Below are 16883 nucleotides of genomic sequence, written 5' to 3' on the forward strand. Positions count from 1 at the left end.
ACAATAAATAGGGTAACAATATCAAAGTTGGTACATTCCTGAGAGAAATATGCTTATCCAAGTTAAGGACATAGAAAGCAGAAGAAAAAGAAAATTATATAAAAAGCATGGGAAAAGCACTACATGATTCTGTCACAAGCAAATTAGTAAAGAGAGCATCTAGTTCTGAATGTGTCATTATTTGTTTCAATTAACTTTCACCTCGTTGAAGGAAACACTGACAGACAACTTTAGGATGATAGCTGTTATTACAGTCATTTACACCACGTGAGAATATCATCAGCTTGCAAAGACAGCTGCCAACTAGCTACCAGCTAGACAGATACCAGCTAGCTGCTGCAGGAACTCTGGATCGCCAACGATAACAAACAGCCCTAAAGCTCCATGAATTACTAAATACAGACTGTCAAAATCACACCATTCCAGTCCCTGGTTTGACTCTGCTTGAATTCTGTTCAGAGAGGTGCTCAAGACCTGCCAATGTTTGAGAGAGCAGGAAAAGCCATGCTCAGAAACAGCTCCTCCTTTGTAGAGGGGAAGGATAGCAGCATCTGCTGACTAACATCCTAAGTCAGTTTGGTCACTGTGCTCACACCACCCAACAGGTAGTGCAAGATCAGGGGCAGACACACAGATGCTGTTCAAGCCACGACAGGAAACATGGTTAGAAATACACCACCTTATCCTGTGGTTGAACATAAAGTGACACCAGATCCCACAAGTTAGTGGTACTTGGGGAACAAGGCTTTGTTACCTAGATACTCAAAATGTTATCTTTAAAGATTATAGGAAATGTTATTTTTCCAAAAAAACTTGCAATGAGTTAGAAAAGTGAATTTGGTAGGAGAAGCTTTTAGTCAGACTCCGGAAGGTAAGAAAGAGAGGAGAACAAGGGTAGCATTTACTGTTATCTATCAGACTTCCTGGTACAGCCAGTCTTACTGCAAAACAAGCCCAATAAAGCCAAGTGCTGCAGATAGATGAGTGCTACCATGGCAGTGCCAGCACCAGCATCAGCCTCTTCCAAAACAGCCACAGCGCTGAGAGGCCTGCCTGCCAAACCGAACTAGGAGAAAAATGGGGTTCGTGCTTTGTATACTGGTTTTTCTGGGGTGTGGTAGCTTGTTTTGGTTTGTGGTTTGGGTTTTTTTAGTGTTTTTTTGTCTTAATCCAGTCCAGCTCTTCCTGCAGCTGCACAACCAGTTGCAGTAACCAAGCCACAGTATGGATAAAGTGCTCATGTCCACACAGGAGCAGAGAATAACAAGCACCAGCTCAATTTACAGTCAACAAAACCACAGTGCAAAGGTGTATAAAACCTTCCCTACTTCTGACCTGCTAAAGTTTACAGGCATCCAAAACCACATGAAATCTTTGTATTTCCCTTTAAATGCTCAGACAATAACAGCTGTGAAATGGAAGCATTAATAAACAAATGAGGAAGGGAAGCAGCTTGCCCAAATCTAGTTTCCAATACCGAGCAATGCCAAAAGGACCATTTAAGGTAAACTAGGGATTTACTCACACAATGTCAAACAACCACACATGTACTGTTCTTATAGCCTTATCTGAGGCTTCTTATCCCCCCTTGTCTGAGAAAAGGGGGATGGGACTCACCCAATGGAAGATGAGGAGCTTGCTGAAAGAAATTGGGAACTTCAGTATTGCTAAAGGCACACATGTGCTTTGTGGTTCCTTGTCCACATTCAGGCACACACAGGCACGCCACACTGAAAAGACCATAAGCTGAGTGTATCTAGAACCAAACAAACCAGAACTACAAACATTTCTTAGAGGTTGTCAACACCACAAACAGAAACTGCACAAATGTGCTGCTGCCAAAGAAACTTTTTCATCTGGGGGGGTGGAGCATTTAATGCAGCTGCGATGCCAGCCTTCTGCTAAAAAAGAACCATCCTCCTTGCCTTTGATACCAGAGATCCCATTTTGAAACATCTACAGTCATCACAAACCTAAGCAGTAGTTCAACATTAAAATCCAGGGCTGGCTTTTTTAGTAGCAAGAATCGAAGACTTTTCTTAGAATCATTTAAGAAGTTAAATATTTTTAAATAGCCAAGTTGGCAATAACAAGCTAGTTGAACATTCTCCTTCGTCTGGCAGACAGCTACATTTTATTTCTATGCTTGTACTTCTTCCTTCACTTTGCTGAATATCCTACTGCTGCCACAATGAAGCCAAGAGAATTATTATGTCTATTTTAAACCTTCTGGGAAAGAAGAAAAAACCCAATATCCTTAAAATACTACCAAAACTACTGCCAAAACAGCTTGTGAGAGCTCGCTCAACTATGCAGCAAGGCAAGGGGGCTGAAAGGAAGATTAAAGAAACAGACTGGGAATCATGAGCTGCATCTTTCTTGTGTTACACAACTGTTTAATGAAGAAGAACTAGGTGTAAATTGCATCTTCTGGTAATTCAAAGGAAAAGTCCCTGCGACAGGAAAATAAGCCAAGAAAGAGTACATTTCACACAGCTCCCTCATCTCACAGAAACAGGGAGATAGTTACTCACAGTATTTGGGTAGGAGCCCTGCATTATTCCCCACAGCAGGATGACTTCTCCTAACTACATAATGATAAGTTAACCTTCTCAGGTTTACCCAAGACCAAAAGCTACCAGCACAGCTGTGAAGGTCACTGCTTCCTTGCTATTAACACCAAGTTACCTGAAGGAACCTCCATTCACTGAAAGTTAATTTACACTCGTGTCATTAACAGCAGATGTAACCAGGAAATGATCTCAGTGCCCAGTTCTGTTTGGTGGGGGAGCAAAAGAGAGGAAACTGTGGACGCCTGTTTCATAGAACTGGGTAACTGACCTCAGCAGTTCTATCATTATATCAATCTATTTCGCCATATCATCATTTCCTAGTAAAGGAAATCATGCATTAAACCTTTATCACTGCTACTGAATGTTCAAGCTTGTCTGAAAACTACAGCCTGAACCAGAGCTGCTTACAAATCAATAAAAAGTGTAACAAGCAGCTAAAGGGTCCAAGCAGAAAGCCTGCGTTATTCTAACAAAGGAGGATAAGCTATTTATTAAAGAGTTTAAAGCTATTTCAGAAATGGGAGTTTTCTATATAAGAAGCACAGCCTCGAGGAACAAAGCACTTAACACAGTGCAGAGAATCATAAGGCACACCCCGAGCAGTTGCAATGCAGTAGCTGGACATGTCCTTGCTAGTACAAACACTCCTGACTCATCATGCTATAGCAGATTTAGTAGCTCCTCATTATTCCCTCTCTTGGCAGTGGACAGCCTCATTTTTTTTCCCTGCTTGTAAGAAAGGAGGAAATATTTTAGTTAAATAAATGGACCAAAATGCTCTGTGAGGATTTTCTCACCTCCTCTGACCCCATTGCATCTCTGCATTTGTCACAGAGTAGGGAAAAGAGTTTGTAGTTGCCAGCAGAGCAAAATATACTCCACTTTGAGACAAGATACATGAAAAACCTGCTGGCTCTCTCAGAACTATTTGCCAGGGCTGTTTTGCTTTCATGTTTATGCAACTATAGTCAGAATGAGACATGAAGATGACTATGTCCTTGAAACTGAGGAACAGTCCCTGTCTTAACCTCTTCTAGTGTCCCTGCCCTAAAGTCTCTTTCCACACCCTGAACCCAGTTACACATAACAGAAGTACTTCAACTTCAGTTTCTACAACTCAGCTGACTATGAGTGGGAAATACTGACAACCACTTTTTCTTTAAAATGGATACATTTTAGACAGTTTAAACAGATCCAGGTTTTCCATTTTCAGATCCACCTAACCCCATTCCATAGATAGATGTGAAGAGTTAAACAAGAGAAAAGAGTTGGTCTCTTTTCCTGAACTCTTCTTCCAAAGGTTCCTGAGCACCCCCAAGCCTCTGTTCAGACTGATCTCTGCCTGCAGAGGCATCTGGGCATCTTTCACCCACAAAATTTAGTCACTTGAATTTGGGGGGAGGGTGGGGAGGTGTTAAAATTCTGGCACCCAGAGTCCTATCAGATGCTGCTCTGGGAGCTGCTCCCCAGTCAGATTCCTCCATTCCCAAGCTTGTTTTCTAGCAACTGACTGTATCCTGAGCACGCACCCAGGCATTGTTAGAGCAAACCAGCTCCCCATTCCTGGCACAGAGCAGCAGGAGGGAGACGTGTGCCCAGAATCTTTAAGACCAGTCGGAGCTGGCGGCAGAGGATGAGGTAATGGCTCCTTCCCGATCCCAGAGCTGCCAGCACACAGTTACTGCTGCTCTCAGAGCAGCCTTTCAAACACCAGATTTGCTTCCAACATTTGCTAAAGTTTATACTCCCTTTTAATGGCAGTAAAGGGAATCCTTATGCTCATATTTGAAACCGGCGCTTAAATATACTATTGGTTGAATCCAGTTCCACATTTCAGTGGGTTTTATGGACGAGACATAATGTATGCTAATCAAAGCATCCATTTTGGAGGAAAAAAAAAAAAAAAAAAAGGAGGAAAAATGGGTCCGCAGGGAGAAAAGATAAAACAGGCACAGAACAAAGCAAAACACGCAGAGTAGATTTTTTTTTCCTTTGGGTGTTCTCACTGAGGACTAAATGTTTTTAGAAATAATGAGAGTCATACTAAGAACATTCTTCTCTTCTTACTAACTCCTCGGCATGTTAGAGGACAAACTACATGGAGTGCTTTGATTTTCATTTTTGTTGGAACCGTCTGTGCCTGAATAATCTGCAGTCCAGATGTTGTAACAACAGCAAAGTCCCTCTTAGCGTACACACGAGGATGGCAAATGGCTGTTATGAAATCCTGAACGAGCCTATCTTCTCCCCTTTCCTCTTTCTACTGAACCATTCCAAAAAATCACAGCACTTACAGGATTGGCAAAGATACTAGAGATCAGCTCACAAAATGAAAGCATTTTTTCAAAGGTAGAGAGAACGCCAACTTAGTTTAATTTACACCTTCTCTCTCCTACTCAATCTGCACTTACAAGGTCTAAAATCATTAGAAGTGTTTCCAACAAGCTTTCAACTTAAAATTCTAAGGGGGACAGTCGAAAAGCACATGTTCTCAGGTGAGATATTAGAATGCTGAAGGGATGGAATGAGACCTGGGAAGAGCAATATAGAAAGTATGTTCAGCCTCTTACATGGAATTCTTTAGGCATGTGATTGGTGTGAATGAAGGAACATCAGATTACTGCACTTCATACAATACTTAAATATGGCTACTTGCAAAACTGCTTAAAAATATTAATAACATCTGGCAACTTCTGAGGGCTTCAAATAGAGGAAAATTTTCTGAATGTAACAGTGCATAGGATTCCAAATTGCCTTCAATCTCTACCTACATGTAAATGATGGGAAACATATACCTCTGTTGAACAGTCAGAACTGCTTTCATGGGAAATGAAAAATGTACCTTCTCACAAACATTGTCATTGTGTATCTCACATCTCCAACCACAATTTCTTCAGGAGTTGTGATTTGCAATTTTGTGCTTGTACAATCTCACCAGCACTCAGCAAATTCCTCCTGTATCTGCTTAGTAAAATAAAGAAATACTTACATTAACATTCCAAGGCATCTAGATATGTTTTTAAAAGTCTGCTCCTGGAATTAGTATCCAATTCATATCGACAGTGATGTTTAAATTTTGAGTAACATCTTCCCCATCATGCAACTAATGAAGCTGGTAGGGGTTTGAGGGCTCACAGGTCAAAAGATCACTACATGATGCAGCTACGCATGCATTTTTAGCTCTGAATCCTCTGAGAGAACTTGGGAGTAGTGAGAACCTTGGTAATAGCCCATTACAAAGGAAGCTACGGAAAACTCCTCAAAACAGTACACTGTGATGGACTGAGAACACACAGAGAACAGTTCCCCACTTGTCGCTACCCTTTCCAGAAAGCAAGAGGGGACAAAACAGGGTGTGTTTGTATGTGACAGACATCTGCAAAAACTTATTGTGGAAATGTTTATAGCCTAGCCTCTGTTCTAGCAATGTAAAGTGGTGTTATCCAAGATGTATGTGTAAGGTTAGGCCGTAAATCCTTCAACAAAACACTACACAAAAAGAGCCCTCAACAGAATTCTGCCCCAGCACAAAAAGCAGAGCAGCATACTGGGAACAGCCACAAGCAGGGCTTCACAGTCTCTCTTCACCAGTAGTGTCAGACATCGGCACCGCCACCAGCAAGACTGGCTCTCATGGCAAGAAATTCCAATGCCATAGAACACTTCCAGAGGAGAGGACATTTGACAGTCAGTGCCTTCCAATAGGCAATATCCCAATGGAGATACTAAATATGATTCTAGTCTCTGCCAGAATAACACATGAGTCTGAGAAACACAAACTTTTGCTCCCATATTTTGTAATACTAGCCACAGTCACATCACAGTTTCAAACCACCCTGATGTTGTCCAAGTTCTGTTGAAAATATGTTATCAAGGCAGGAAGTGTTTGTACCCCCTGCCCAAGAGAATGCTGAAGAACGGCTCAGTGTACTCTACTCGTCATGGCTCAGCTGGGTGTGCTGGAGACTTTGACAAAATAGTAACTGAGGGCAGTACCTGGTACTTGGCAAGGCACCAGAGTTACCATCACTGTCACAGTGGCACAAGAGAAGGGAATGAGCCAATATATTTCTTCCTAAAGGCACACAGCTCTGTACAGAATCATGGTTTACAGCTACTGACTGCAAAGCTGACCCAGGAGCAGGACGTGTTTCCTCAGGCTGCTGAGGTTAAACCATTCAGTCCTATTTAATCTATTAGAACCACCAGTGCACTGGCAGAAGAATGGAACCTGAAAATCCTACCAGATTGGGCTGCAATAACTGGTAAACCTGGTATTTCCAGCCTGCAGTCAAAACAGACACGAGAATAAAATCACAGCTCTTTTCACTTGGGTTTTTTGATTCCCCTTTTTTATTAAGTAGCAGTCAAAAGGCCTCTTGAAACCTTGTTTATAAGCAAACCAGTCTCAAAGGCTGGATTTGCATTGGCAGGGTTTGGAGCCTGCAAAATAAACCTTTCTAGGTAGTGTTTTCCTTCTGCCTATGAGGGAGGAATGGTTTCCAGTGTATTCCCTCCCGGACTAAAGCCCTTTCAAGCTACACTGAAGAAAATGCCTAATTCAACACAGCTGGGCTCCAACGCTTCCGCGGCAGCCCGGCACTGCGGCACCTGCAGTCCTTCCTTTAGGAAAGCAATGAATGGTGACACACAGCCTGACAGCCTATTGACAGGGTGAAATCACTACTGCCATTCAAATCCAGGAGCATGCACAGAACCTGTTCCTTAGTTGCAATTTCTTTGGCTGAAGTTGTTCCATTTGGGTGATACTTTATGTTCTGGTATAGTGGATACCACAAACCATCTTTTAAAAGTATATTCTTCTAATTAACACTGAGGTTCCTAACGAGTGCTAAGTTGCAGTTTGAAACAAAGTCCCTGATCAAACAATAGAGCTCCTAGAAAAAAGGTTTTCAGCTCCTTCTATTTTTTTCTCTACTGTCCTGTGTTTCCCATCCTCCAAGGATCTTTGTGATACTAATGTTTTGCATATAGCAGTGATTAAATGAACTAGACCCCCAGCTGCGCTCCAGCTTTACTCCACCCATAACTGGCTATTCTAACAAAGGGCCTCTGGTAAGAAAACTCCACTTTGGATTCTGAAAATTATTACTCTAATAGGAAAGCCAGAAAAATTATAAAGCATCTGTAGAAATTTCAATTGTGAGGATAGTGACATGCTTCTAAAAGCTTCATTCTTTCAACACTCCTAGTGAAAAAAGCAGAAGTATTTACTACAATTCATGCACTTTTTTCTGGCTCTAAATTCTTTGTATTTCAGCCCAGCTTTATGTACCAAAATAAATGACATGATTATTTGTTAATTAAGGTTTGGGATCTTGCTTTGCAAGGAAGATTTCAAAGACACAATGACACTAGCATGAGTATATTGTAAAAGACATCCTTAAAATTTTCTCTGGTAGATGCAGACATCCAGGAGATAACTTGCCTTCTCCTAACAGGCAACTCCAAAGATGCTTCCAGTTCTGTGCAGGGTGCTTCCACATGGGTGGAGCACACATCCTCTCAGGAGCTCGATGCCACAACTTGTACTGCTCCCTCATTTTATCATCATAAACGTGTCATGGAAGATCACATGGGCAAAAACCATCAAAATGATTCTGCTGCACTGACTTGAATGCTGGAGAGTAGACTGAAAAAATGTATCCCATCACATTGTGGGTGCACATCTGGTTACATGGTAGGAAGCACAAGCAAGAGAGAGAAGCTGGGAAGATGGGACTGGTTAGCAGAAGTCCACCTGACCTGAAGACCCCCGTCCTGGTCATACCTAACCAGGCTGGGCAATCCTACTCCATGCTGCTCTGCCAGGCGAAGAGCAGCCTCTGCCAAGGAGAGTGACATCCAGGACCTGGCTTTCAATTCAAATAACATTTGGACACACAAGATGCTGTGACATACTTCATGTGCTGATAACAGTGAGCATAATGCTCAGAAGTTAACTGAAATCAACGCACCCGCACAGCACATACCTGAAAGGAAAAGGGATTCTCCATCTTGAAGCAATCACCAGTTCCAAATCCTGGCAAGGGCTGAACACAATCTCTGCCCCTTCAGTGACCTCACAAAATGCAATTTGCAGTCCCACCTGGAGCACTCTGTAAGAGTCTCCTGAACTTTTAAAAGAGTAAAGCTTTTGCAAGTTTCCCAGATCCCTTCTAAAAAGAGTGTACAGATTCATGCACCATCTCATTCTGTGATGGTTCAATATCATCACAGAATAGAAATAGGAGAAAGAAGGCTATTAATGAAAATGCCACAATCTGCCAACTTGAAGAGCCATAATCAAAACAGAAATCCATGGGATACTCAGGGGCTGTCTGAGCTACCAGTGGAATCAGAGTGATTCAGCAGAAGGTAATGAATCTCTTCAGTTCTGTACTGATACTGGAGATATAATGCAATGGGGGAATGAGACAGTCACATACAGCAAAAGATCATGCACAGAGATGCCTGGGGTTCTGCACAACCCTGTCTCTTCCAATTCACTGCTAAGAAACTGCAAGTTGTCTGACAACCAGTCAATATATAAAAACGGTTTATCTCTGTTCCAGTCCATGCAGCAAGATCATTTAGATGTGTTTCAAGTAACAGTCTCTACTCTTCTTTGTTCCTGATGTTTATTTTTCACTGTCAGCCTCCTGCTGATAGGGTATGTCACTAGAAACATCTGATGGTTTCCAATGCTCTCATTCATTGCTGCATGCTGCTTGATCACCTTTTTTCTTTCACCCTTCTGCAACTGACTCTAAACACTGTATTATACAGCTTGAAGTTCACTGACCATAGACTGCTCAAGGCTCAATTGTTGTTCAAAAACCCGAGCAAACACCAAGTCTTTAAATGTCAGCCAAACAGAACCAGCATCTTCTTCCCTCCTCTGCCCCCCAGATATTAATGTTTTCGAACCTAAAACAAGCAAACTGATGTATCTTCCTACCCAATCTACTTTATGAACACGAAAAGCTGCAGACATCCTTTGACTTACATACTTTTAATTGATTAAAAGCTTCTGTAAAGGCCTATTAACCTTTTACAAAGATAAACAAACCTGAAAGTTTTACAGTCAAACCTGCCCCATCCATACTTAGTATGGCAATGCATAGCCTCACACAATGGCATCAAAAAGCTTGAATTGTCTGCATTGTTACAACACATTCTTATATGATGAACCACTGACCTAATACTCAAGCCAAAACAAAGTCCTAGCACTGCTAGCTGGAAAGGAGGGCTGAGCTCTCCCAAGCTGCAGAAGGCTGTGAAGAAAGGCCTACAGCAGCACAATGAAATTGCCATTAGCTCTTGCAAAGCTACAAACTATTCATAAAGAAATCCTGAAGTACTTGGAGGAAAATTTCAAAGGCTTCTGCAAACACTGTGAGCCATCAGCAGGGAAAAATGCTGGCACTTGTCATCTTTCATCCAAGTGTTCTGAAGAGCTTTAAAAGCACTAGTATTAGAGAAGGTTTAAGTTAAGTGATACCCATTTGAGGACAGGGAAGTTGGCACACTAGGCATGAACTAAGCAGTGAGAAAAACTAGGAATTCTAATGCCAACCTCCTAGATTTTTAAATTACAATAGCTCTGATAAGAACTGGGTAACTCCTATAATGTGAATACAGAGCTCAGAGCAGTGTATTACCTGCTACCCTCTATCATAGTGTTCATATTTCTACAGCCACATGGAAGCATCCAAAGAAAGTACTTCAGTAAAACACAGCACCTTGAGAAAATTATTTCATAGAAATTTTAAACAAGTTCATAACTGGGAAAATTAACAGTTATAGGTAGAAATACAGATTTTATTACAATTTTATGACAAATAATATTTATTCAGGGTAAAACTATTCAGTACATCATTTTTTAATATCAAAAGTATTGATGAAATCTATTGAACAAATTCCAGGCTCTGCCTGTGTTAAAACAAAAACTCATCTTACACTGCTTGTAATTTCTGATTCCCATCTGACAACTCTTACCGCACCTAGATGATTAGGGCAGGAAGAAATCAGAATTTGTTATAACACCAAAAAATGGGTCAGGATTAAGCCACCAGCCTTTTCAACAAGAAAAGAATCTGATCCATCTTCCCCAATAATTTACTACCACTTATATACATGCATAATTGTATGTTTTCCCCTGAAGCTGCTTAACTATGAACACATCAACTTGTAAGTACTCAAATATGAAGTCACCACAAGCAGCTTGTTATTCATTGACTAGTCAACATCAGACACCAGTCTTACTTATCTGATACAAGAAAAATCCTCCTGGTTCAGAGGCCACGTTTCTACCAAACACAGACAGAAAAGGAGGAAATGCTGTACTCACTTGTTAAAGAGATTCAGTCCAATCCTATAATGGCGTTTCCTGATAACATCGTTACTGAAGGCAGGGGAATCCCAGCTGTTGCGAGTTTCTTTGTGGTAGGTTTGTTTGCTCAAGGTTTGCTCCCTTAAGCTGTCCCTAGAAGAAGATTCTGAGCTGCAATTTATTGTATCATTAGAGTTGGAAGTGCTGTTGATGCTGTCATTGTCTCCATCAGAATAATCAGACTCTGATTTGCTTTGCCTGTTTGCAGTGCCATTGATAGCTAAATGGCTATCTATAGGCCTAGCCCTATGTCTGGCTTCCTGTTCCTCTCGGGATATAATCTTGGCAGGAATACTGTGAGGGATATGTTTTGGGCTTCCTTGTTGACCAGTGATCCCTCGGTCATAGGCGTTTTGTCTCTTTAGTGAACCCCTCTCGGAGCGATCACTCAAGTCCACTGAACTGTCACTGGGTGGCTCTATAGTTAGCAATGGTAGATGATCCATTCTCATCCTCTGGTCCTGACATTCCAGGGATGGGGTACTCCTGCAGCTTGTATCAGTGTCTATCTTATCATCTTTGTGGGTCATGGACCAATACTCTTGAGAAGAGTTCACAGACCGGAGCCTCAAATCAGATTCTGTGCTGGATGGTCTGTCTACTGACTGGGAAAGTGGAAGGGGCGGAGATAACTCTTCCTCATCAATATATAACGTAACATCACTGTATGACGCTGTCATCTCATCAAGCTTCCTGTGATCCACATTGTGAATGGCTGGTTTAGTTTGAGCACAACTATCCCTTTCCATGTCACGACTTCTGACTTGATCCGGAGTCTGGACTTCATCTGAGTGTAGACTGCGGCAATTCAGTGCATCATCAATGGATTCTGCAAGGGATTTCACCTGCCTGGAAAAAGCATCCTCTAGTTCCGTGATAGCATCAGCAAAATCAGTAGATGCTGCTGGAGACTTCATTGTAGCTGACTCTCCCAGGTCACCACATTCAGATGGTACCAGGGATCCCAGCTTTGACCCATCATTTGTAACAGAAACTTGTTTTCCTTCAAAGTAAGAGCTGTGGACTTTCTCAGGTCCTTCAAAGGAAAACTGCATTCTCATATTGGACAGTACAATGCGTCTTGACATACGATTTTCAGACATAGAACTTCTCAGACGCTCAAAGTTTTTGTTCATCTGATACTGGCGAAAAGCTGTTTGTATGGTACGAGCAGCATGTCTAGTTATGAGACGGCCTCCATACTTCCGTTCTAGCATTTCCACCTGGGGAAAGGGCAACACAAGTACTTTGTGACCTCATGCAGGTTAGGACAAGGTTAAAGTAGAACAAAAAACAAGCTCTTCTAACAGCTTTCATTTTTGGACATTTTTCAAATTGCATACTGGTTTTGGAACTGCAAACTCAAAGCTCCAGACTAACAACTGCACTAATAGTGACTGGAATAGTCATTTGCAAATTGCACCATAAAAGTATGACAAATACGTGACTATGTGAAAACTGTCATTTACAATTTCATGTGCTGGCTATTTGTGTGTGTTTAAATGCTGGCTTTCATAAAAGAGCATCAGTGTGCCAATGTAAAAAGCAGCCAAGGTGGCATTCTGATGTAGTCATTCTTTCTCTGCAGAGTGGTGAAATTCAAATATGGGGCAAATTGCCTCATTTTTAGAGTAAATTCTAGAAGTGGCCACCACCCATCCAGGCATGTATCACCTTCTACATGAATGTAAACCAGCCAGCATCATCTCACACAGGTCAGATACCAAAGTGAAACTGAGCCTCCCAGGCCTTCCAGAGAAGTTTCTCTGATGGAATGTCCACATACACAGTCTTCCTCAAACCAGGAAAATATTTCAGACTTTCTAAATGCAAATTCAAACCTATTTTCATTCTTGTGATTACACTGAACATTGCCAGTGTTTCCAGTTTACACAATGAATATGCAAAATGAGCGCATTATAAATGCTGCCCATTTATCCTAGTGAAAATAACATGTTGATACTTTTGAAATATTAGGTATTTTTAAACATTTCCTTCCAAAGGTGAAAAGCATTACTTATTTAGATGACACTGAACAAGATGAGGAACTAGCTTTACCATTTCCTCCCTGCAGCATTTAATTTCTGTTCTGACTACTCGTTGTTGGATCCATATTAGTCCCAAACAAACCATCCATGACAAATCAATGTTTAGTACTACAATTAAACCCACCATTTTCCTGGCAGCAATTTTGTATAAGTTCATGCCATTTTCATAACACTCCAATGATTCAAAAGTAATTTTTCCTTGCTTGCAAATCCAGGTACCCTTTTTCATTAGAGCCCATGTTTTAATTCCTTATGTTACGTGGATGTGCACACACAACATCTCCCCTTTTTACTTTAGAGATCTCATTAAGTCATTGCTAAGTTCAGATATTGATGTGTAGAGGGGCTTCACCCCCTTCTGGGGAAGGAACTAAATGCTACTAAAAATATAGTCCATTATGTCTACCACTGGGGAGTAGTTGATGTATTTCTTTCAGTGTTATTGCCGGGTTCATCTGCTCCTTCCGTATCAGAGATGATCTCCTTTTATGCTCGGTATATTTAAAGGTGAGTCACTGATTTTCATTAATTCTGAATTCTAAATGCAAAAAAACTATTATGTACAGTTATTGGCATAAACTGAGGAGGTCAGCTTACTGCTACTGAATTGTTCTCTTGACTGTATCTTGAAAATTCTGTGAGCTGGGCTCAGAAAGCTGTGACTGCTCTCTGAGATGGGAATCTGTGCATCTCTGCATAATTTTCTATCCCTTGTCTGTAAACAAACTGCTCAGCCTTTCAACCCCAAGCAGGGGTTATATTGTCAAAGAAGTTAGGAAGTTACTTGTCAGACATTCCAAAGATTTAAATCTTACTAGGAAGTTCTATCGCAACCCTGCCACTGGTGCCACACACCTGCTGCTGTTTCTATCCAGTGTGCATTAGGTGTGTTTAAATAAATCATGAGATTATTTTGATGGACTAATCTCAAAACAAATGATGAATAGTCCATTTAGTTCTCCTTTCAAAATTAAATGTCAAAGGTAAAGAAAAGAAAACTAGCATAGCTGGTGTGAAAGAATGAAACAAACCCTAATCTGCTATAAAACAAATTACCTGGGCTTTCTTCTGGCAAACAGGCTGTTGTTGTCTTTCAGGCTTACACAGAAAATAACATCACTGATTATCAAAAGGGGGGGGGGATGGTGGTGGTGGTGATAATTGAGAGTATTTTGGAATTTGCCTAAATGATTTACTAGACTTGCGACTAATATTTCATGCACCTTTTAAATTCATATTGAATGCACACTGCCTTTAGGTAAAGCCTTGGACATTTTCCTAAATGGTTCTGAAGTATCTTCAGAGGTTTCAATGAGAGCGTTTCAAGAGCTGTAAGCAACTTTTCAGTATCAAGCTTTCTTTATGTATCACTTTTTACTGTGTAGGATTCCCTGAACAAATCCAAAATAACATTTGCAGTCCTCATTCTCGATCAATCCAGCATAAAAGGATAGATGGAATTTGGCTCTGTGGAGTATCTGCAGTGCAGGAGACCTCTTTAGTAAGCCTGACACTCTGTGTCAATCCCTTATGAGACATCAGCAAGAACAACTGCCAAAGGTGGAAAAGTAAGTAGTATTTTAGGTCTCAAAAGGAGGTCTAATTTAATGGCAGAGCTGGCATAATGTACATCAAGAATCAGGAACCTGGTATGTCCCTGCTCCAATATAGAATTTGGTGAGCGTAAAGGCTAAACTACTCTCAAACTTGCTATCCCAAATCCTGGCTTCAACTTGCAGTCAGAGCTCAAGTTCTGTTCCTCCATGTCTCTCTGGAACAACATTATACTATCCTCCAACCTGAAATTTCAGAACAACAAATAGATGGCAAATGAGACAGTTCATTGAGGGTCAGTGTGTGGTCCAAAACAGGAGCGGTCTGCTTCCTGCCTGCAGGATTCTGCCTGCTCCCACTTTCACCATGTTACCATGCAGGCTGGAGGGACTATGCAATATACCACAGGGATTCACAGTAAACAGAATGTTCTGTGGCAATAAAGATCTCCAACAACACAACCCTCTGCCCCAGTGATTGATATACTGCCTACTGTATATCTATCAAGGAAATTCAGTGCATCCTATGTATTTGCTTACCTGAAGCTACTACAGCATCATTTTTAAATGATAGATATGAACTTATATGGCAATAAGCATCTTTCAAATATAGCAACATTCAGAATAAAGCTTAAAAGGGACGACTGAGGCTGACTGTCTTATGGAAGTGTCTTTTTAGGGAGAAAGGCTTTGAACACCAACATAACTTTTATCCAGCTCTTTCTAAAGCATATAGGAGTTTTGCCCAGTTGAGGAAAACCAATTAAGACCTTGAATTAACTCCACAGATATAGAAACCCAGACTGGTTTGGGTTGGAAGGGACCTTAAAGCTCATCCAGTTCCAAACCCCTGCCACAGGCAGGGACCCCTTTCACTAAACCAGGTTCCTCCAAGCCCCGTCCAATACGGCCTTGAACACTGCCAGGGATGGGGCAGAGAATATCAGCCGCAATAAGTTATTCCTTTCTTTCAGCAACACAAAGGCATCCAGGCTTCAAAATGACTCATTTTCTTGGAAAAATACTTAATGTTATTACATTTAAGTTCTTGCTCAAAGCATGAAATTACAATTCCTAGCAGAACTGCTTTTACTTTTAACACTATTAAAGTATCTTTTACACCTTTCTTCAGGAAGTGGGACGGCGTAAAGGGACACAGGAATGACACAGCACAATAAAAAAGAAGTCACAAACCTCAGAAGTGCTGACATATAACTATTTTGAACTAGCTGGTCACAGGAAAAAAGGTATTTTCAGCATCACCACTGAAGTCATGCTAGAAAAGACTTTTTCCAGTTTGCAGACTTGTTGCCATTATCATAACTTAGGTAACAAACCTCAAATACCTGCTTATCTTGTAGATCTGAAGAGAGTTCATAGCTCTCAGAAAGAGATCTTGACCTTTTAATAGCTTCTTCCTCTGCTTGTTTTCGCAGTATGGATGTTGAGTGCTGAAGTTTTGGCCTCCGGGGTCTTTGTTGTCCAGGGGAGACAGAATACAGCCCGTAAGCAGAGTGATCGTAATGGTCTGGACTGAGAGCTGAGCTGTGTGTTATAGGTCCTTGATGGTAAGTAGAGGGACTATCCAAAGATGTGCCAGTTTCGCTGCTTGGGGCTTCACCCTCAACACTAGACAGAATAGAAAGACAGGAAAATCGTCAGGTGAGTATTACATACCAAAATTATCAGCAACAAATAGCATAGTTTTGCTTAGTATCATTTTATATAGATACCCAGCATGCTTTGTTTAAATTCAGATGCAGTTAGTACAGGGTAATGTGGCTTCCATGTCAAACACCATAGTTTTCATTGCAATCTAAGCAAGTCTTCATTCTGTTGCAGAGGTAACCTCTAGAGCATGAGTCAAGCAGGAGAATGGAGCTTTCAAGCATCACTTAACTGTATACAGTAATTACTAATAGCATCCTGAGTAAGTCATTCAGCAACTACTGTGTAAAATAAATGCAAACTTAATTTCTTCTAAGGCTGCTCATTTCCAATTGGCAGAACCTTATTTGTGCCTTTCCTTCCTTTGACAAATAAAAGCAATACTTTCCCACTGTTACATTCCAGCTCGACATAAAAGGATTACTTTCAGGTTACTCAACAGAGATTTGGGATTTAATGAATCTTGTGAGCTACTATGTTACTAAAAACTGAAAAGTACCTACAGGAGAAAACTCATTTATTTCTCTGCTAGTGAAAGATTGTTCCCCTGGGATACTTCTGGCATGCTTCACAGGAAAGCATCCCAAGGGATGGCATTTCTAGCTAATAAAAGCAAAATAATTTCAGGTAGGGAAAATGCAATAGG

General features: G+C 41.0%; 1 protein-coding gene across 10 annotated transcripts in view; it reads right to left on the reverse strand.

Moving 5' to 3' along the window:
* The window catches only part of IQSEC1 (IQ motif and Sec7 domain ArfGEF 1), a 337900-nt gene that overhangs the window by 36764 nt on the left and 284253 nt on the right, over positions 1-16883 (reverse strand). For all 10 annotated transcript variants that reach the window (XM_065687868.1, XM_065687867.1, XM_065687872.1 and 7 more), the window contains 2 exons: positions 15916-16198; positions 10927-12191 (listed from right to left, as the gene is read on the reverse strand). In XM_065687868.1, the coding sequence (XP_065543940.1) occupies positions 10927-12191; positions 15916-16198 (1548 nt within the window). The remainder of the gene's footprint in view (positions 1-10926; positions 12192-15915; positions 16199-16883) is intronic.

This window comes from Lathamus discolor, chromosome 7 (genome assembly GCF_037157495.1).
Source record: "Lathamus discolor isolate bLatDis1 chromosome 7, bLatDis1.hap1, whole genome shotgun sequence".
In the NCBI taxonomy this organism is placed as follows: domain Eukaryota; kingdom Metazoa; phylum Chordata; class Aves; order Psittaciformes; family Psittacidae; genus Lathamus; species Lathamus discolor.